Source organism: Cryptotermes secundus, unplaced genomic scaffold (assembly GCF_002891405.2).
Source record: "Cryptotermes secundus unplaced genomic scaffold, Csec_1.0 scaffold480, whole genome shotgun sequence".
NCBI lineage: Eukaryota > Metazoa > Arthropoda > Insecta > Blattodea > Kalotermitidae > Cryptotermes > Cryptotermes secundus.
Window position 1 is genome coordinate 1,548,143 of NW_019732379.1, and position 21,631 is coordinate 1,569,773.

At 40.5% G+C, this 21,631-nt stretch overlaps 1 protein-coding gene across 1 annotated transcript in view; it reads left to right on the forward strand.

Moving 5' to 3' along the window:
- The first annotated feature begins 709 nt into the window (after nucleotides 1–709).
- The window catches only part of LOC111867588 (clathrin heavy chain), a 73,284-nt gene continuing 52,362 nt past the window's right edge, over nucleotides 710–21,631 (forward strand). Inside the window, exon 1 of the mRNA XM_023857574.2 lies at nucleotides 710–909. Coding sequence (XP_023713342.1) covers nucleotides 868–909 — 42 coding nt within the window. The 5' untranslated portion in view covers nucleotides 710–867. The remainder of the gene's footprint in view (nucleotides 910–21,631) is intronic.

The window sequence follows — 21,631 nt, forward strand, 5'->3', positions numbered from 1 at the left end:
TAGTTCTCATTTCCCATATGTTCAGTGCATGTCTTGTAATCATGTGGTTCCAGAAATATATGTCAGACAATTATTAGAGTATACTGCATTTGAGATAATCATGGCAGCTGAATATTGCTGTTCTGTGGGATGTGTGGACTAGAAGATCACATGGTTGAATTTAATATCAATTGGAAGTACATTTGCATTGAGGCATTTACCAGAGGCAGCATTCCGAAATAAGGTGCGGTGTTTGACGTTAAATTACATGTGCAGTAAACCTCATGAACCAAATTAGGGAAGAGGAATGTGTGTATAATATGTTTGGTCTTCAGAGTCTGTGATTAGTATTACCGTGTTTAAATACGTAACCTCGACTATCAAGCGCATTTTGTTCATTTAGCAGGTGACAACGAATAAGTGCCTTTAAAATATGTGGGGTGTTTGATTCGAAGATTAGCATGACTCAAGCGTTCAAATGCGTTACGTCGAATTACACCCGAACATCAATAAATGACTATCATCATGCGCAGGTTGTTCATGTGGCAGGTGACGTCATCATGTATTAATCCGCAGAACTGATTTAGAATTCATTAGCAAGATCCATTGTACGGGATGAAGAGATACGGAATTAAATTAAGTTAATTCTAGACATACTAACTGTTTATATTGTATCATGTAAACATCTTGGACAGTAAATTCGTTGTGCGTAAAAGTATATTTCAGGAACTATTTACTGAAGTAGTGGGAAGCCATGTTGCATGGCAGAGAATTGTGTTCCCAGTTGCGAATGTAGAGTTGTGTGAAAAGTAGTTATAAAGAGCTAGATTTGGTTGAAGACGGTGCAGGGAAACATTACATGCTGGAGTCACTACAGCGGTAATCAACATGTCTCAGATGTTACCTATACGTTTTCAAGAGCACCTCCAGGTAATTGAAAGTCGCCTAGACGCCCGTTAGCTTCATTATGAATACCGCACTTAAAGAATGTTCCATTTGGCTGTATTAAAATAGTTTCCATGTGAAGTGTACGCTTCGTCATAAGGAAAACATGTGGTACTGAAGTTAATGCAATAAGTTTGAAAAGAAGAATATTTTATGAAATAATGGGTACATATTCATAGAACATGTAGGTTCGTGACATTTGGCAGAATAAAATAGTTTTTTTCTGATGCTGCTTGCGTATAACCGGGTTTAAAAGCCCACTCATTCACATCCAGCGGAATTTAAGTGTGGATTTTGTTCTGAATATTTTTGTAATAGGATATTAATATTTAGTGTATGGTCTAGCGTTTAATGATCTATAATTGGTCCTCGCGAATTTCCTTTTCGCATTTATTCCTGCCACTCCTATTTCGTCATCAGCCCGGAAATATGTAGGTCCCTTCGAAGAGTAATGTTCGTTGAGAAAATATACGGTTTGTTAGAAATTTTAGTCGTGTTTATAATATTTCCATTATTGCATACAGGAAAATCCATTTGAGCCATAGTGGTTATTTATGAAGTAGTTGCACAGATATTTTCTACCCTCGACCTTTTTTTTTCTTTTTTGCGGTAATAATCGTGTGGTTGCTGCCTGAAACTTAGTATGAGATTAATCTGCGTAGTTCAGATTGTAACATCTCATGCAGGATTGATTTATTAAGAGCCCAGTTTATGCACCATTGACCCATGCTCCAGGAAGCATGTATAAATCAGATTTGTTTTGTGTTTGATATCAGCGAAAAAGAACTCCACCAAGCAGTATTAACATTTAAGCCTCTGATATTGTTGAGTTGGTATGTTTGAATACTGTCAGTTTAGAGATTTCAAATTCACTTTTGCAAGATTTTCACAAAACTTCCCAATTACAAAGGAATAAACTATTTTTTCTCCTCCTGTAGCCATAGGATTAACTGTCATGAGAACAAACATGTTCCACAGCCATGAATGGCTCGCAGTTAACTGCTGTTACTGTCTGATATCTGTGACCCTATTTCATGGGTCTTGTATGTTTTGTAGGGGAGATTGTAGGCAGACACGTACATTGATTCGTTCCAGCCAAGATAACTTTACCCACTTCTTTGTGATTAGGCATATGATCTTTGGTACTGCTATTAACTGAACAAACTGTGGAGCAGGGTCCTTCTTGAGAAGCTAATTGTCACTCAGCTAGTAAAGAAATTTCTGGCCTTATGTGGATCCTGAAATTTCATTACTACGTTCTCAAGTGCCTGCCAGTGGACACCATCTTACGCCATATTAATTTAGTCCATGCCCTCGTATCTTGCTTACTTTGGACCCATTTTAATATCACCCTTTCTGTGCCTGGTTTCCCTAGTAGTCCTTTCCTCTCATCTTTTCAGACTGAAATTCTACGTGCATTTCCCATCTCTTCTTTATGTTCATGTCTTGCCCACCTCATCCTTGATCTGATCATCCTAATTACGTCTCAGAAAGCATACAAATTAAGAACCTCACAGAAGTATCTCCAGCCCCCAATACTTCCATTCTTAGTTCAGGTATTCTGATCACCCTGTTCTCATGTTATTGCAGCCTGTTCAAATTATCATACAGTTATGGGTTGTTTAAGGGCACTTTTACAGTATCAAACTGTGTAGCAACAGATGGTATGATGATTGATGAATTATAGATTGGAAAGAATTTGGAAGAATGTGGTCATGGTCTGATTGAGCTCTTATGCTGGCATGCAACATGTATTCATTCCTAGTCTTCCCCATTTTAATCACATGCCCATCTCATTTTGTCCAGTACTAAATAACATGTAGAAGTCGTTTATGATGCTAGAATCATCTGGGTACATATATTGTAGATTATGCCATGGCACTACACTAAGCTTTGTCAGTGCTGAGTTAAAAACCAGCATTTTACCGACCTGCCCAGTCTCCATCATTTGGGTCAGTGTCGGAAGTGACCATTAGTCACTGGTGTGGCACACTAGGCAATGGGTAATCACACAATTTGACTTTGCTCACCTACCTCTGTTTCTAATGAGACTTGCACCTTCTTTATGTTCCTAAGATTGCCATGAGATAAAAGTGTGAGCTTCCAAGATATAATCCTCAGCACATATTACACACATCCAAAGCTCTTGTCTGATTGAAGAGTTTGCACTTGAATGTGATATCTGGTCATTCGGTTGTGCTGTCCACTGTTTTTCATTGCATTTAAAGATCTTTCTGTGTAGTTTATGACTTTTTTTTAATGTTAGGTGTTCTCTTCTGATTTTAAAGTTGACAGGATGGTAATAATGGGGTTTTGTTGTGTGGGCTTTATTTTTTATGTGACATTGTTAAGTAACAGTACTTGGCAAACTAAACTAAACTTCTGGGCCTTTTTTCTTTATCTATTGGTAAGTACCCAGACTTATTGTTGTAACTGCCTTAGTGAAAGAAGATGAGAGGGGAGACAAAGGTCACACTTCTCCAAGCCTGTTGCATCAGTCTGCTACATGACATGTGCTGTGAACACGCATTGTTTTTACACAAGTGCTTTTATGACTTCATGTTTCATTTTGTCTGCAATGGAAGGCAAAATCGAGCAACGTGTCTGCATCAGGTTCTGCATGAAGCTCAGTAAATCCACTATCGAAACCCTCGAAATGCTTTGTGGGGCTTTTGGATAACATTCTTTAAGCCAGATAGCAGTTTTTGAATGGCATTCACATTTCAAGGCCAGTCAAATGTCAATTGAAGATGACGAACGTTCACGGTGGCCCAGCACCAGCAAATCCACTGAAAATATTGAAAAATTTCCATAACTCATCTACAGAGACCGTTACCGAATAATCCATTAGCTTGCAGACACCATTGTGATCAGTTATGGAGTTTACCAGGAGATCTTAACAGGAAATTGAACACGTGCCGCATTGCCACAAAGTTCTTCTCCCCAACTCTTGACAAATGATCAAAAGCAGCAGCGCATAAACGTGTCTTGAGCTACAAGAGAAGGCTAATGAGGGCCCAACTTTTATCTCCAGGGTCATAATGGGTGACGAAATTCGATTTACGGTTATGATCCAGAAACAAAGCAACAGTCAACACAATGGTAGAGCCCACAGCCACCAAGAACAAAAAAGGCGTGGCAGGTCCGGATTTCAGCAAACTCGGTTCTCATTGCTTTTCGATGTGAAGGGGATTGTTCACCGTGAATTTGTTCTTCCTAACACTAGGGACAGCTCTGACTTTTACTGTGACATTTTGAGATACTTGAGAGAACATGTGCGATGAAAAAGACCGGAACTTTGCTGCAGCCACAACTTGCTCCATCATGATGTGCCTACCCACACATCCTGAAAACCACAGAGTTTGTGATTAACAACATCGTTATCGTTCACCATCCTCCCTACTCACTAGACTTAACCCCCTGTGATATTTCACTTTGTTCCCTAATTGAAAGTGAAACTGAAGGCACAACATTTTGAAAAAGTGTCCGACATCCGAAGGGAAATTGCAAGCGGTACTCGACGTCATTAAGGAAAATTACTTGCATGGTGCTTTTGAAGCGTGAAAATAATGATGGAATCACTGTATATACATTCCCAAGGAAACTATTTTGATGGAGATAGCAGCCAGAATTGAGTAAGTTAAGCCAGCATTTCTTTTTTTTACCTAGTCTGGGAACTTTCAGATACACCTCATACATGTAATTAGTGCTTTCAGAATACATAATAAAAATGTGAAAATTTTTACTTGCATACAATGAATTCTTTAAACAAAGGAACTAAAACTGAAATAAAGTGTGTGTGTGTGTGTGTGTGTAAGTAAGTGTAAGGGTAAGGGAGGGGGGTCAGTGTATGTCATAGCATCAAAACTCTTTCTTGCTGCTGTCAATTCATTCAGCATTACTGTGAAAGTGCCATACCTGCAGGGATCCCAGATAACAGCTGAAAGAAATGATTAAGAGGTACTGCATTCACATGGCACAATGGACAGCTAATGACTAAAATCAGGAGTGGGTTTTATTTGTGGCTGGGTCTTATTATTACCCATTGCTGTTTTGTATGCTTGTTTCAGTTATCTTTTTCATTGAAGACCAGTAAGTTTCTTGTCCAAGATGTTTTATTCCAGTTTGTAGTTTTAGGAGGTGGCTTCAAGATTTACAGGAAATTTGTGCTAGTTTACCCGTGAACTTTTTATGTTAACATTTACAGACATGGTGATGCAAAACCATATATCTGACAATATTTAGTGGAAATTGTGGGCAGAAAATCAATAAATCGTATAAGTATTAATTTATAATTGCTCACACATTTTATCTTAGAGATGAAAGCATTTGAAGAAAATTTGTTTCCAGTACTACATATGTTCTGTAGTTCATGAATATAAAATGTGTTTGTAGTGTATCATCTTCATTTAATAATATAGGCAGGCAGACTCTTCTGGCTTCACATACTAGCTCAATCCATGAAGTATGTGAGTATTCAGATTAAGCTGAATATTATCAGCCTCCGATGTGGAGGACCAGGTATTTCTTTGCGATTGCTGAGTTTTGTGGACTTTCATTATTTGGAAAGAACACACCACTCTGAAAACTGGACATCTTTCTGTCCTCAGATGAAAAGATCAAATCTCAGTCAATGGACAACCTATGTCAACTACATCTTTATATCCATACGGTTTTGTTAACAGAAAATAATGAGAACGTTTACAGTAAGAATTGTGTAAATACCTGTGAAGATCTGAAGAGAGACAAGAAAGTAGAAAATAAATTGGTGAAACTGAACTCAGAACCACTTGTGCAGGAGAAATTGAAATCTACCTTCTCTACAATGCCTGCTTATCGTCAGTGCTCTTGATGGAAGAAAAATGGAAACTCCAAATGAAAATTAGATAAATGTGAAGGTCCTATGAGATTGTAGGGACCTTCACAATGGATAAGTTTCCAACCTCTTTGCTGATAAAGGGAATCCATATAGGAGATATTTCAGAACTAGGTTGGCTGGTTGGATTTGTCAAACACACCATATGAACAGGTCCCTTGTATTTTTCCTGTACCTGGCTGTGACTTTCAATCTGCAGAATCCTGGCTTCATTTCATCATATCCAATGACCATCATCATAACCATATTGGGCAGTTAGATTTCAGTAGAAGACTCTTCCTTAGTTTGCATGTTCTCATGGAGCTGCATGGCTAGTGGTCTGCCTGTTTCACAAATGTACCTTGTGCCACAAATACGGAAAGTGCTGTAGATACAATGTGTCATTTCTGTGTGGTCTGGTTCTCATAAGCCACATCTAAGGGTGTGTTTTGTTTTGAAGACTGTCCAGTGTTTTTAACGATCTGCTGTAGTACCCTTTGCATAAGGCATGAATAGCACCAAGATACTTCTTAATTTATGGATGACTACTACTCCTGGAATTGCCAAGAATTGAGTCACTGAACCATTGAGTTGAGGATCTCATCTAAGGTAAATTTCATAAAAACCTTGTTCTTGGCATATGGGAGAAGCTGTATTGCATAGGCTTTGAACAGTTTCCCTTTTAACATGGAATGATTGACTAGATTCAGAGTTAGTAAGCAGCCATTTTCTGTAAACCTTGGTAGTCAGTGCCAGCCTCTGTGATGCATCCATATGGAATCGTGCTGTCTGGTTCTATTTCCATTGTAAACTGTTTCTAAATTGGGATGTATGGACTGCTGGACATCATTGGGGGGTTGTAATCTGGCTAATACAAATGTATAATTGAAGTCAAGTATAAAATAGAAGCATTCTTATTGACTGGCATGTGTTTAGGATGAGATAAATCCTTGTTGGATTTGAGGTTCTTGCAGTATTGACTAAGACCAGTGCTGCCTTCTGGGTTACAAGGTGGTATCAGAAAGTACCAGGATTGTTATCATTGTAACTACCGCGGTGAAAGAAGATTAGAGGGGAGACCAAGGTCACACTTCTGCAAGCCAATTGCATCAGTCAGTCTGCCACATGACACCACACTGTGAACACTCACTGTTTTTAACCAAGTGCTTTTTTGACTTTGTGTTTTATTTTCTCTGCAATGGATGGCAAACTCAAGCAATGTGCCTGCATTAAGTTTTGCATGAAGCTCAGTAAATCCACTACTGAAACCATTTTAAGTGTGTTTTGGGGCTATCAGAGAACTTTCTTTAAGCTGGACATCTGTTTTTGATTGGCATTCACATTTCAGGGCAAGTTGATTGTCAGTTGCAGATGACTCACGCTTAGGGTGACCGAACACCAGCAAAATGACAGAAAATGTTGAAAAAATTTAGAACTCATAAACGAAGACTGTGACCGAACAATCCTTGTGCTTGCAGACACTGTTGCAATCCTTTATGGAGTTTGCCAGGAGATCTTAACAAAAAATTTGAACGTGCACCACATTGCTTCATCATGAGAACACACCTGTCCATATGACCCTGAAATCCACAGTGTTTTTGACTAACAACAACATGGTTATCATTCCCCATCCTCCATACTCACCAGACTTGGCCCCCTGTGATTTCGCTTTGTTTTACAAATTGAAAATGAAACTGAAGGGACAATGTTTTGAAACAGTGTCTGACATCCAAAGGGAATCACAGACAGTACTTCACAGAATTAAGGAAGATGACTTCCACGATGCTTTTGAAGTGTGGAAAAGAGGATGGGATTGCTGTATACATTCCCAAGGAGACTATTTTGAAGGGATGGCAGCCAAAATTAAGTTAAGCCAGCATGCTTCTTGCTGGCTTCTTACCAGCCTCATTGTTCAACCCTGAAGTTGGAGGTGATATGGTAAAGTTGTCCCTGTGCTTAATTAATTAAGCACTACGCCATGAAGACGTATGTGAGAGTGGATATATAGATGATATATTCATGTGAAGTGTCGGGTGACTTGGGTTGGACAACATGGCATTATACACCACAAAATGGAACTCAAGATAAAACATGCATTGAATGAGTGATGGTAAAGGTAACTAATGGAGGTTTTAGTCAGTTCACTATTTACCATTAATCAGCAAAGCAATTAGCACATGTATTAGTTATTAGGAACTACCAGGTTAACATAGTGGAAATGCAGGTCATGTACTCCATTTCACCAAAGCTGGGAATCGTCATCCAAGCAAAATAAGTCTAAGGAAAATCAAAGTAATTCCTACTCCTAAGGATAAGTTTGACAGGAGGATGGTAACCTCCCTTGGAAAGACTACATACTCTTCTTGTTGGCAGTGTGCATATGAGTTTATGACTTAAGACTTCAGTCATAAATACGTGCACACAGGGATCCACTGTGGAATGTATTTTACCTAGAAATAAGTACCTTCATTGAACTGAAACTAGTCTAAAATGCAAAAATATTTGGGTCCCTTGTGGTTCCATTATGAACAGGGTTTATTGTATAATGTAAGGAATTGGTATGTGGTGTGTATAGGGATTGATAAAAGATTTGGAGTTGGAATTGAAACAGACAAGGGCAAAGAAAATGATAGAAAAGATTTATAGGAAAGTACAAGACTTGCTGTTGTTGAAAGAACAAAGGCTGTCAGCGAGATAAGGTAGTATAATTTATCAAAAGCGTCCAAGTTGAGGGCATTCATCTCTAATAGAAACATACACACCCCAAAAGGTAGGACTTTCACCATTTTTCCCCCCAGATAGTTGTTCATCCTAATAAAAATATTGTTACATAATTGCATAATGAGGAGCTTCATAACTTGTAAGCTTCTCCTAGTATAATTAGAACGATCAAGTAAAGGAGGTTGAGATGAACAAGGCATGTAGCACAAATGGGGGAGTGGAGAAATGCATAAAGAATATTGGTGGGAAAGCCAGAAGGAAGGAGACCATTGGAAAGACCAAGGCATAGGTGGGTGAACAATATTAAAATGGATCTCCAAGAGATAGGATGGGATGGTATGGATTGAATTGATGTGTGAATACAGTAATGACCCTTAGGGTTCCATAAAGTGCTGGGAAGTTCTTGTGTAGCTGCACAATTGGCAGCTTCCCAAGAAGGGCTCAGCTCCATGAGTGAGTGTTACATAATTATTTGGATCAGTAACTTTCACCATCAGTAGCCACTCATGATCTTGGTGTCAGTTGCTTGCCTGTTAATGAGTTAGGGACCAGTGTTGGGCTAATGTGAACATGGTAACGAACTTAATGTTCCATAAAATGTGGGAAATTCTTGTGTAGTGGGATGACTGGTGGCTTCTCAAGAATGACTCAGCTCCATGGAGTTATCTCCTAACAAAATTTTAATTTGGTACTACGGAAATTGATTAAATACACGTTCTAGTTCATTGTGGAAGCTATCCTATATATCATCATTTTTATCCTGTTGGCACATGAACATGCAGAACACTGATATCACACCAGTGAGCTCATAATATATACAGCATCATGTCATTAACATTCTGTACCTTTCTAAATGTTGATGTGATTCTCTTATGTACAAAATATCCTGTCCCTCTTCATTAATGTCATTTTCATATTAAAATGTATAATTGTCTACTGGTTCACTGCCACTCCTGTCCCATCTGACCTCCTGTACTCTCATTGATGTAACACATACTTTGTTATTTCCCTTGCAACTGTTACCAGTCAACCTGCTCTGTGGAGACTACTTATACACGTATTCCATGTGTCAAATGCAGTGTCCATTTTCCTTTGATTAGGTCATTCCAAATAAACTGTTCAAGACCGAGGCCCTGGGTAACGTTTGGTAGCACTTATTTACAATGAGGCGTTTTTAGCTCCACGCCCAGCCTCCAGCTGGAGGACCACACCTTGTCGGCTGTCCTCGACTACTTACTCGGTACATTTGCAGATATCTTGACTGGAGGTCATCCACAATCAGAAGACGACCCATGCCGTAGTGACAAGAAACTCACTTGGCCTGGGTGATCGGTTGCACTGTGTTTGAATATCACTTGATGTGCTAATCATTGTGTTAAGAGGCTGTACTCGTGCCATTTGGCAGTCATTTTGAATGCATCCAGCTACGTTTCATATGACTTGCACTGTGGTTAAGTTGTAATTGTTTGTGTATAATCTTGCCCACAGTAATGGTAATAAGTAGTTTGTTTATCTTAGAACATTTGAGAAACATCGTTTTCCATAGAACGTTAACATTCAACTTGAGGGCCGTATCTTATCGGATATAACGCCACGTAACGGACTGCATGGCGTTATATCCTAGGTGATAGTACTCTTCATACGCACCCTTGAGAGAATCCCAAACCCTACGTTGTAAAGTGTAGTTTAATTTCACTTACAACCATTTGACATACAGAATTACTAGGCTTTTGGACTTTTTCCATCTTCCGGAAATCTAGGTAATAGAGGACACGACGTTTCCGAAACGTCTGACGATGGTGGATGACTTACAGAATTACTGGGGTTTTGGACATTTTCCATCGTCTGTAATTCTGTACGTCATCCACCATCGTCAGAACCCTTTAGAATATACAGCCATTTGGGTTTCGTGTTTCTTCATATTAACGCCCCTAGTTATTGATAAGAATGCATATGTGATCATGTGCATTCGGATCATATTCCGACCACATAGAGCCAGATGTGTGATTCCCGAACTCTTTGATACTGGAATGACCATAAATTTGTGTATGTTTATACAAAATTGTGCATACTTATGCATGAACCGTTGGGTATTTTGGGGTAGGCAGTGGACGGCGTCAATTCCCTCTTCACCATTACGCCTTCATAGGAGTATTTGTGCATGATCATTATACTTACAGTTTTCAGCACTTCTGTATGTCGTTTCTCGAGGCTTCTAAACACTCCCACTGCCAAGCGGAAATGCAAGGTTTGCGAACATGCAACGAGTTTTCTGTGTGTTAGCTTGTATTAAACCATGGCCAGTGTTTAGAAACGTTGCGCCATAAAAACATACGAAATTGTCGGATTGAGGACAAATTCGTCTTTGTTCTCAGCTTATTTATAGGGCTTTGCATGTAATGATTGATATCTTCTGTGTTGTTATAAGTACGAGGGACTTGTCATTGCATGAGTGCTTGGGTTTTAAACGTAGACCAAAGAATGTGCTGGTCTTACCCGATTTTTATTGCGTTTTGTAGACCATTGCGTGATGAGAAATTTTTGGTACACTGTGTTGATGAATTAGCAAAAGAACAGTTTGAAGGAACATATTTAAAGAGTAGCGTTTAGTGATGGCTTCGCAACGTCTTTTTCTTAACTTCCCGAAAGAATGATTGTAAAAAGCGTTGGTGAGAGCGACGACGCCTCCGCATTTGACAAGGATGTTTCCATTTTGAGAAAAGTACCAGGTCTGTTCGGTTGGAAAATGTTTAACGAGAATTTTATTTGTTGTACAATATAATATTGATTGGATTCGTTTATAATACACGCATTTCGTTCGAAAGTGGGGCGACCAAATTCGGAGTACATCTAATTCAAACAGTAAGTGGAAACGTTTGGTTTCGTGTAAGCTACCTACATATATAGTGTTGAACAGAGATATAGGGGTCATAACGAATAATGAGAATGGAGCAGTGGACAGGAATCAGCACAGTGGGACATGAAGAAATGTATGAATAAATATTCTTTGGACACGCCAGATTGTAAATTGAGATTGGAAGTGTTGCATTCTCGGACACGTGGTTTTATGTGCATGATTAAATCTTGTGGCCAGAACTTCAGCAGTTGAATAGACCCGTCTGTTAAATAAGTTATTCACGCTATGTTATGTCAAAGAAATATCCCGTACACAATTCTTTCTACTTTTGCAGAAGTTTGTAAACGTGAGTTGATGTTATGTTGCCTTCGTTCTGTAGTGGGCCACTGCTTCGGACGGTCTGTTCAAAGAGTGAGGTATCGATTTTGATCTCGTCGCTACTATATAGGGCAAAGTGTGTGCTGCGCCGGCCAACGCATTCGGGTGGTTGAAACTGTAAAAACAATCGATTTTCATTGACACCAAAATTAGCTGTTGTGTTCTTGTAACACCAGCATATCTGCACCATTTGCATGTGCTTATATTGGTAACTTGTGAGCTTAAATACGGCACTGACGTTTGATAAGGCGAGGCGGTGTTGTATGAATTTGCATCTTACAACGCCTTCGTGATTACAACAGTAATGATCTCCGTCAGGTACATTCTTGTACTAATGAGGGATGAGGCTCCCAAACCATGCAGTAAAGTGAGGTTAATAATTGAAAAAGTGTTGAGGTGCAGTCCTAAGTCCAGTTACATCCAGATTTTTCTAAATGTGGTAATCCCTACAAATTGTACTTATAACTGTATTCATCAAAAAGTATTTCTCTACCGGGGTTCTACAATCCACCGAAAACTTTTGCTATAAATTTTTATTTTTATGCTCCCCCCCCCCNTACCAGTATTTTGCTCTTCTCACCTCTTCGCCATACTGTCACCTGGGGGAAAGAAGGAAAGGAGGGAAAGGAAGTCTGGTGCAACAGTGACACGAGATGAACCTGGTTCACTGGTGACACCAAACTGCATTGAATAGTAATGACACGCATCACAGTATTAAAATCATATTAAAATATCGTTGAATAAATACTAGTGTTACACCCGTTGAGAATTTAATGGGAAATATATAAAACATATTATTAATTTATCCTCCTTTCTCCCGCATCCCCTTCCAGCCCTACATGTTATCGAATGATACGTCGAAGCCCACGTTTAACGTAATCTCCCACGAATAACATAAATAGTGAATTGTAAACAGTCCTTATATTGTCACGTGAATGACTGTATACGGGATTTGAATTGGTAGTTGGATTTATTGAACTCTTACAAATCTGTGACCAAAAGTAATTATAACCGTTGTACTATTTCACACACTTTACAGCTCACTAGAGCACATACATAAATCTTCTTAGCTTGCTTTGTCTTCAGTCTCCTGGTAACGGCTTTCGACGGCGGACGTTCTTCTTCCTCTGGGTTCCTGAACTGTCCCGGCCTCTGCTACAGCAGCTCTTCTTCTAACTGTCACAGTTACCAGTTGTCAATGAAACAATTCAAAATATGTCACAGTTACTTTACGACTGGCGGTTTACCGCCAGTCCGTCTTGGCTCCAAGCCCCTTGATCACGACCAGAGTTTTCTTTTTCAGCGGAATCCTTGTGGTCGTAGTCCTTCTGTAGCATCCTCTCTGACTAGGAGATGAGTTTGTCTCTTACGAATATGCTTGTCATTTCATCAAGTGTACATTTCCCACATATAGCATGTTACTGAAATAATCTTCCCTTTGCAGTACACACAAGACCTCTGTCAGTACAGGCTTTGCAGAGCAGATCATGCATATCTTACACTATGTTGTGATAACGAGTACCATTTCGTGTATTTCGGAACTCTTACCCTACTTTGACATGTTTTTTAAGTCGCTTTAGAGTCGAATGAGGTTTGTGGTAGTTTTCACTTTTGGTGGCTGTCAACCTGATTTTCTGGGAGCCCTCCGCTCCGATAGCCTGTTGTCTACTCCAGTAGTCTGTGTGTCCGTGTCATTAGTTCTGAGAGGTGCAAAGAAATTACGAGTTGACACTGCTTTTGGAGTCTGCTCGACAGCTGTGGATATTGGGACTGATTTAGTTGACTTCTTGGCTGTCTCTGAGGTATCATTAGCCTCTTGCGTCTCCTTACTTCCTGGAAGTCGCCCTGGTCCGTTGATTCCTATGAGGTTTTGTGCACTGCTGCACTTTGTCGTGCCTGTGCATTCACCTTCCAGACGGCTTTTAGTTCGTCCAGTGTTACCGTGTACATGCCGTAGAGAGCGCTAAAAAGCGGCTTCCCACCTAGAACTTTGCAAAAGTTAGCTCTGTTCTCTGCAATGTTCACAGGAATGATCCATTGAGAGTTTTCCTCCATTTTAGCCGGTGTGCGTTTGGCAAGGATTTCAATGTCACTGAGTACTCCATGTGCTTGTTGTACTGCAGAAGCTGCTTCTGAGTACTTTTTCGTTATGACATGGCATTGAGATTTCAGGGATGATAGCTTCTGTCTCCAGTATTTACGGAATCCCAGTTCTGGGACGTCGGCCATCTTGATGTACACTCATATTCACCGCATGTTCTCTTGCTTCGCACAGCACCACGCACAACCGGGACCGGGCGGCAAACTACCAGTACCAATTTCCCCAACCGGGGACCGTGAACACGCTACGTAAAGTGAAGTCTGTAAAAGCCACACTGTCCACCGTACGTTTCATTCAATCACTAAATCCAGTCAAGACTTCATGTAGCAGTTTTAATACAAAACCTGTTTTATAGTATACGCAACAAATAGCCACTTGGTTTGGTTGCCGCGTATTCAGATGAACTCTTTGTAAGATAAAGTTAAAGTTGTGTTACGACCGACGGTCAGTATGCCAGTCTGTCTCTAAATAAAGCACCCATCTGGGGCTTAAGACCAGATATTTATTACTGTCAGACAGTTGCAGGTTTGTTGATGTGGGGCGCTCTCTCTGACGAGAGGACGGGTCTATCGTTTGCCAGAGTCACGGACGGCAGTAATAAGTTTGTTGTCAGTATTTACAATTTACATTTTACATGTTATTATATATATGTTGTATTTTAGCGTCCTGTTGCACTGATTCACATTCATAATGTGTATGTGTATTAACAGTTTTCAAGTGCATACAATCTCATTTATCACTTCTACACTACATGTTTCGGCAGTATGCTGCCATCTTCAGGTGTATAAATCCGTCAACTATTTTATTGCTTGCTTTTATATGTCCATTTAAAAATAATATAAAATGTATATACGTCGTAAGATTTGAGGCTTTCACGGCGCTGACTATGAAGAAAGCAGTCTTCTGGGATTTGGCACCGTGTATATGTGGTGTTAACCGACGTTTCGGAGGAACGTATCGCCTCCATCTTCAGGGTAGAAGAAAAAACATAAGAAATCTGCAAGCGAAGAGCTTTTACCGGTTCTCACGGTCTCTTCGCTTGCAGATTTCTTATATTTTTTCTTCTACCCTGAAGATGGAGGCGATACGTTCCTCCGAAACGTCGGTTAACACCACACATACACGGTGCCAAATCCCAGAAGACTGCTTTCTTTATATACGTCCTTATATAATAATAAAGTTTATCTATTTAAACTTGTTAAACCTATTATCTCATGCGTCATATTTTAAATTCGTGTGTGTTATTTATTGATCGTCCACATGGGGGTCGTTCTTATGTTTCTAATGTGTGTATATTGTCTTATGATGTGTTCTACTCTTGTGGCTGCGTATCCAATGATACAACGCACGCAGCCACAAGATGGCAGCATACTGTCGAAACATGTAGTGTAGAAGTGATAAATGAGATTGTATGCACTTAAAGACTGTTAATACACATTGAGGAGCTATTTCGAGGAAATAGCGGCTCCGGTCTAGACAACCGAAATTAACGGCGTGGGGATTCGTTGCGTTGACCACGCGACATCCTCTATCCGCAAAAGTTGGGACTAACTTCGCCGACAAGCGGCGGTCGCTCGGTCGGTGTAGTTCGCTTGCGGACTAAAATCACGGAGTTTGTTTTGTTTATATACAGTGTGTGTGTGTGTATATATATATACACACACACACACACACACGCACACAACATATACAAGGCCTCTGTCAATCTAGGCTCACAGGCTCAGTACATCTGATCATGCCCTATCATTAGTAGCTCTTGCTATAACAGCAGTGTAGTCACTTGAACGGTCGTATGCTTGACCTCCGCCATGTTTAAGCCTCTTATATTTCCTCTATAGGAATTCGCCTTGTCCAGTGCTGCGAACATTTGCATTTTCACTGTTTTGTATGACTTCTGCTTGTTGCCTGCATAATTTTCTTATATGATCGTATGTACGGAAGTTTGAAAGCCATGTGCAAATCGCGAGACGATCTGCGCCTTGGAAAATTTCCAATGTTACGGAGAACTTTGTGCTGCAGGCGCAGCAGTTTAAGTAGTGGTTGTCTGCCGCAAACTCCCAGGCGGGGCAAGCATAAGTCGTGATACTCGTAGTGAGGGCTTGGCGGACGGTCAATTTAAAGTTAGTGCTTAATCGTTCATTCTAGAGTAGGGAATATATTCTAATAAATGTTCTGAAGGCCTTGGCTTCGATCATTCTTCATGTATCTTTCTTATCGAAGATAAAACCGAGATATTTTACACTATGTACAAATGGAATGTTAGATCCATTCAGTGTAAGACAGGATTCAGGCGGTTGACGGCTGCAGGAAAAGTAAATCACCTCAGTCGTAATTAATTTTAATATTCCAGCACTCACACCATGTCTTCAGTGAGTTGAAACCACGCTGGAGTTTTCTGACAGCAAAACCGTCCGTACAATCTGTCGCGTACAGACAAGTGTCGTCAGCAGTGTGGGCAAGGTAAACATCAGGCAAGGGGGTTGGTCCTGCCTATAACATTTCGGCACGGACAGCTTAGAAAATACCGCTTCCCATTATTGTTTCCAGTTACCACGGAAACATGTATGCTTTCGAAGCCGCTACTCAGTAACGGCTGTGTCTGCTTGCTTAGCAGTTCTTGCCTTAAGCAAATATGCCATAATGTAGTGCACGATACTTTTCATGTCCACATAAGAATATTATTCACAGAATAGACACAACACACAGAAACAGAAGATGCTCAGTTGTTAACACACTCCTTAACGTATGTTCATACAACGTGTTAACGCACGACAGTTCATTTCTGTGATAACCCGAAAATGCGTAATATCGGAGCCTTTATATGACGGCAATGCAAACATTTGATTGAGAACGAATTAATTAGCGTATTGCGATCTGTGTACGTAGAATTTTGTAGTACTTCGTTGAAAATGAGTATGCGTCGTTGTGGATCAGTAATAAATGCCTAATATAATTGCAGTGTAACAGGCGAAGCGCCCGGCCGTATTTTGTCAGTTTTAAATTCGGGGCGAATCATCCGTAACTCCACTCTTTCGCATTCACTTGCATTGGATGAGAAAGAATCATTGGCACACGACCATTTATTTACTCTTGGACATCAAGGCTCGGATGGGAGTGGGCTTGAGTCGTTGACTTTTGTATGTATCTAATTTGTATCGTCTCTGAAAGGCGTCGATGTGTTGGTCGTACTAAATGTTGAAGGATTTTTTTTTTGGACGAAAGAAAAGTTCAGAGGGAGAACCATAACTTCCAGCATCACAGAATCCGGACGTAATTGTGACGAGTGTTTTGAGAAGCAGGGGAGTAGGAAGTAATGAGCGTGTCAAATTTCTTATCCCCTCTGCGAAAAATTTTCATTTGTATGTACAGCTATAGTTCATGCGTATGTTTCAGGTTTGTGTGGCACCTAGTCTCTTTTCTTTGCGGAAACGAATCACGGTTTTAACGAGGTAAAAAAAGAAAGAATACGAGCGTAGTTTGCTGTACTTGCTTTAGAGTTATCCAGGATAATGAATAGATAAGCAAAAGAGGAAGCATCTGATTAAATTCTGTTGAATTTTCCCACTGTTACAGCTGTGTATTTTCGTCTTTCATTAAGAAACTACGTAGTATGTTGTGGCTTGTCCAGTGTATTTCACATTGTGAAGTAAATGGAAGTTCCGACAAGATTTGGAGAGAGGTTTGTGCGTTCATAGCTTGGTCTTTGAGGTTTCCAGAGGTAGATTGTGATCCTCAAGTACAACAGACTACTCTAAGGGTCGAATCGCTTTATCCTCTTACTATCGGTCTGTTAGCTGAAATCTTAGCTGAGAAGCAAACAAAACAAAAACAGATAAACGCCAAGGTTTTAGTCTGCAAGTGAACTATACCGATCGAGCGGCCGCCTCTTGTCGGCGAAGTTAGTGCCAATTTTAGCGGATAGAGGGTGTCGCGTGGTCAGCGCAACGAATCTCCACGGCCGTTAATTTCGGTTTTCTAGAACGGAGCCGCAATTTCCTTGAAATAGCTCCTCAATTACCCTCATAAGGCTGAGTGGACCCCGTTCCAGACCCACTACTCTCCTGAGAAGTCAGAGTCTAAATTCGCTGCTAATGTGCCGCGCATTACAAGCAAGGGCGTACATTTCTTAAAGTAATCAAATTGCTTAGAATAACTCACCATCACAGTAGGTGCTCAGCCTTCCTTCCTTCCAATTTCTTGAATGACTGACACTAATTTGAGTTCACCGACCTCAGTAGATGTAATTGTTTCAAAATGTTGTGCTTAAATGCATTTAGTGTGTGATAATCATTTGTATAAATTTTGTTTTTTAGGTTTTCTCATAGATAAAAGTCAGAGGGATTTAAGTCGAGGAGACCTTGTGGGGAACTTATCATTCTGTCTTCAAACACCATAATTGAAACATTAATGAAATAATTAGCAGTAATAATTAGCCATCTGATCTTTGTTCCTCCGTAATGCTGCAAAAAGTGCGGAAGAACTTCATACTGACATACCGCTCTAAATTAATAGTCTGTTCAAAAGGTACGGATCCCACTATTCATGTAGCAGTAATGGTACAACACACACCCATGTTCTGATCTTGAAGGGTCACTTCGAATGTCCGTCTCGGATTAACACTGTTCCTGTACTTACTGGGCTGAACATTGATATACACACTTAGATGGAACTTCGCTTTGCCAGTAAAAAGTTTAGTTTTGGGCCAAGAACCCAGTTTTGTACTGTGCTTTATGCCGCAGTAGACATAACGTCTCTGTTGCGCTCCACGCTGTTACAGTTGAAACTTGTAAGAACGATAATCATTATATTAATAAAGAAGAAGCCAATAAGGTAAGGTAAAGTTGTCTCTGTGCTCAGCGAATTAAGCACTACGCCATGAAGGCGTATGGGGAGTAAATGTATAGATCCACATTTTCTGAACCTCAGCACTAGCTGGTGTGAGTGATCAACTTCACGTCCCGGGAAAGAGCCCCCAGTACCCATTGAATAGGTTATGTGGATCTCAGAGCCGGCCTGGACGATTTGGAGAGAAGAAAATTCTTGATCCTACCGGGACTCGAACTCGTCCATCCCGTAGCCGGTCGCTATACCGACTACGCTACCCCGGCTCACGGAGAAGCCACTAGGAATATAAAATAACAAACAGCATCTGTTGAGCTAATCGTGTTCGGGATTTGCAGGGGGGGGGGTGTTGTAATCTGGCACCAGTGGCTTTTTCTCCGTCAGCCCAGTCTTCTTTATGCATATTTCTGGCCAAGAAGGGCCAAGTTGAACGCACTGTCTTCGCCAATTCAGAAATGGTCAGTGAATCTTAAACCCCAATAGCAGGATACAGAAGTATCATAGAGAAGACCCCACTGTTCAGTCATATATTTCACCATCTGAATGCAGTACTCTAAGTGAAAACACGAAACCTATTTCTGAATGTCTTAACCAGAGCAGAAACACAAAGGGAACTGATCCGTATTGCGTTGAGTGGGTAGCAGCTGCAGTCCAAGCTATACCAGATAGACGTGCTGCGTACTGACTAGCTGGATGGTCTGTTTACCCGTCCGTTCATTCTTAAAGCTCGTTCCACTACCGCTTGCATGTGCTCCTCACAGTGCGGGATCTGTATCCAGCCTTTCGAGAAAACCCGTAACGGGCGATAGACTTGTATCCACGTTCATTTTTCACATGGAATTTTCACGATTTGTTATCACTGAGCCCATGCGGCCCCGTGCCGCAGTGGCGGATAATTATCGTGAGGTGCTATTTGCTGGTGTATAGCACCGAACGTCTGAGTCGAGTGGTTAGAAGTCGTTAGTTTTCATGAGGTTCCAGGCTAAATTCGCGGCATCGCAGTGGGATTTATTTCAGTCTTTCGTGGTTTTACACAGTCCTTCATGTAGGCCGCGACTGGTTCCACATATACAGTATCTTTCATTCTGTATCATTCACAGCCATGTTCCCTTATAACCTAAGCAGTTTAGAAAGCGTCAGAAATACCCATCAAATACCATGATTGTTGCTGATGTAAGATGACCACTGTCGGTAGGTTGTGCTCTAGAATACTGTGTTCTTCAGGCGCCCTGTGGTTTGTGCTGGTACCTTGTTAGACTCATTCGCTAACATTATAATCAGCTTTTAATTCACTGATTCTGTATAATGGATACATTTTGCGTCTTTATTACTTCAAATACTACGGTTGTAATAAACAGTCGAGCCAGGACGTTCCAGAACGGCGCCCTTGCTCTTCTTTTAAGACATTGATACGAAGCATAAAGCACAAATACAGTAGCTCAGTTAATTTCCGACCCCTGAGGTGGAAGCATCAGCTTTAAGAATGCCATTTTATGTTCAGCATAAAGCTATCGCTCGGTAACGAGAGCGACGTCGTATCGTAATTTGCATCCATTTATTTCGACCTGGAACTGCTTATCAGACCGCCCAGGCGCTTTCATGTGTGGGATTACAACCCTAGATAAGATGTAGTATATTTTGAAGGCTGATTAATTTGCGCGTCATACATAATTACAGACATTTTTATGGAGGAAATTGGTTAATTAGAAATACTCTGCTTCGGAGCAGAACGTTTATAAAATCTAGTAATATGAGGTTGGCGGCTGTTGCCGAAAGATAGGAGCGTAGAGTTGCGATAATCATTTCCCCTTCACGGCTTCTTGTTTCTTCAGATCGCTGCGTTATATAACCATGCTTGCAGGAAAGGTTATTGCACTGGTGTAAGTGAATGTGTACTGGTACCGGTTGTTATGGGAACGTACAACTGTACGGGCTTGAGATGAAAGGTGTTCATTGTTATCAGTATGTACCTCATCGTCTTACTCGTTTTGCATCCGTGACAGCCCCCCCCCCTCCACGCGCGAGCCGTGATAGTATGGCCCTGTGACAATTATTGCGGTCGACTTGACGTTTGTAGGTTATGTATGTAATGTCCCGTTTCAATAGAAGTACATCTCTTTTGACATTACGAATTTATATGCACCACATACAGAGAACGGTATACATGTCAGAAAGTGCGCCTGTCTCGCCTCTCAGATGATTTCGTACATTATGTTGAAATTTAGTATTAAAGAAGATGGCAAAAAACTTTTTTTATGGTAAAGGTCTGCAGTAATACTGCATATGAAGCTCAGACCGAACTTTAACAAATTTCCACCAAATGTCGCGGCCAGTTGGGTTAGTATTTCGGCTTCCTGTTTGGGAGATGCAGGGTTACAGTCTAGGCCCAGTGGCTTTCCCCATTTCCTCCAAACAAATGTTCGAATAGTATATAAAAATGTTCCTCAATACAGCTAGTTTTACAGTTTACCTTTCTATGTAAATGGGTACTGTAGCAGATTTCTTCCATTTCTGTGGTAATATATGGGATGTCCCAGAAGGAAAGGTCACTATTCTGGGAGATCGTAGTATCAGTCATTCTAAGCAAAAAATGTTTGTGTCCTATTCGAAACAGTTTTTGAGATAGAGCTATTTCACTGTACAGTATGTGGATGACCTGCATAAACGAACGTCAGGATGCACTCAGGTGAGCAAAACGCTGTGTCCTCGCACAGGTTGCAAAGTGCATTGATGTTGACAGTGGAAATTTCGAAAATGTATTATACTAGGCAAACTGTACCAACTTTTGTCATTTGAACAATAAATACCAGTATTAGAAACAGTACATAATATCTCTTTCTTAAACAATGTTGGAACTGTACAGTGAAATAGCCCTATGTCAGAAACCAGAATAGGACACATGTACATATACACTTTTTTTTGCTTAGAATGTCGGATACTGTGACTTCGTAGA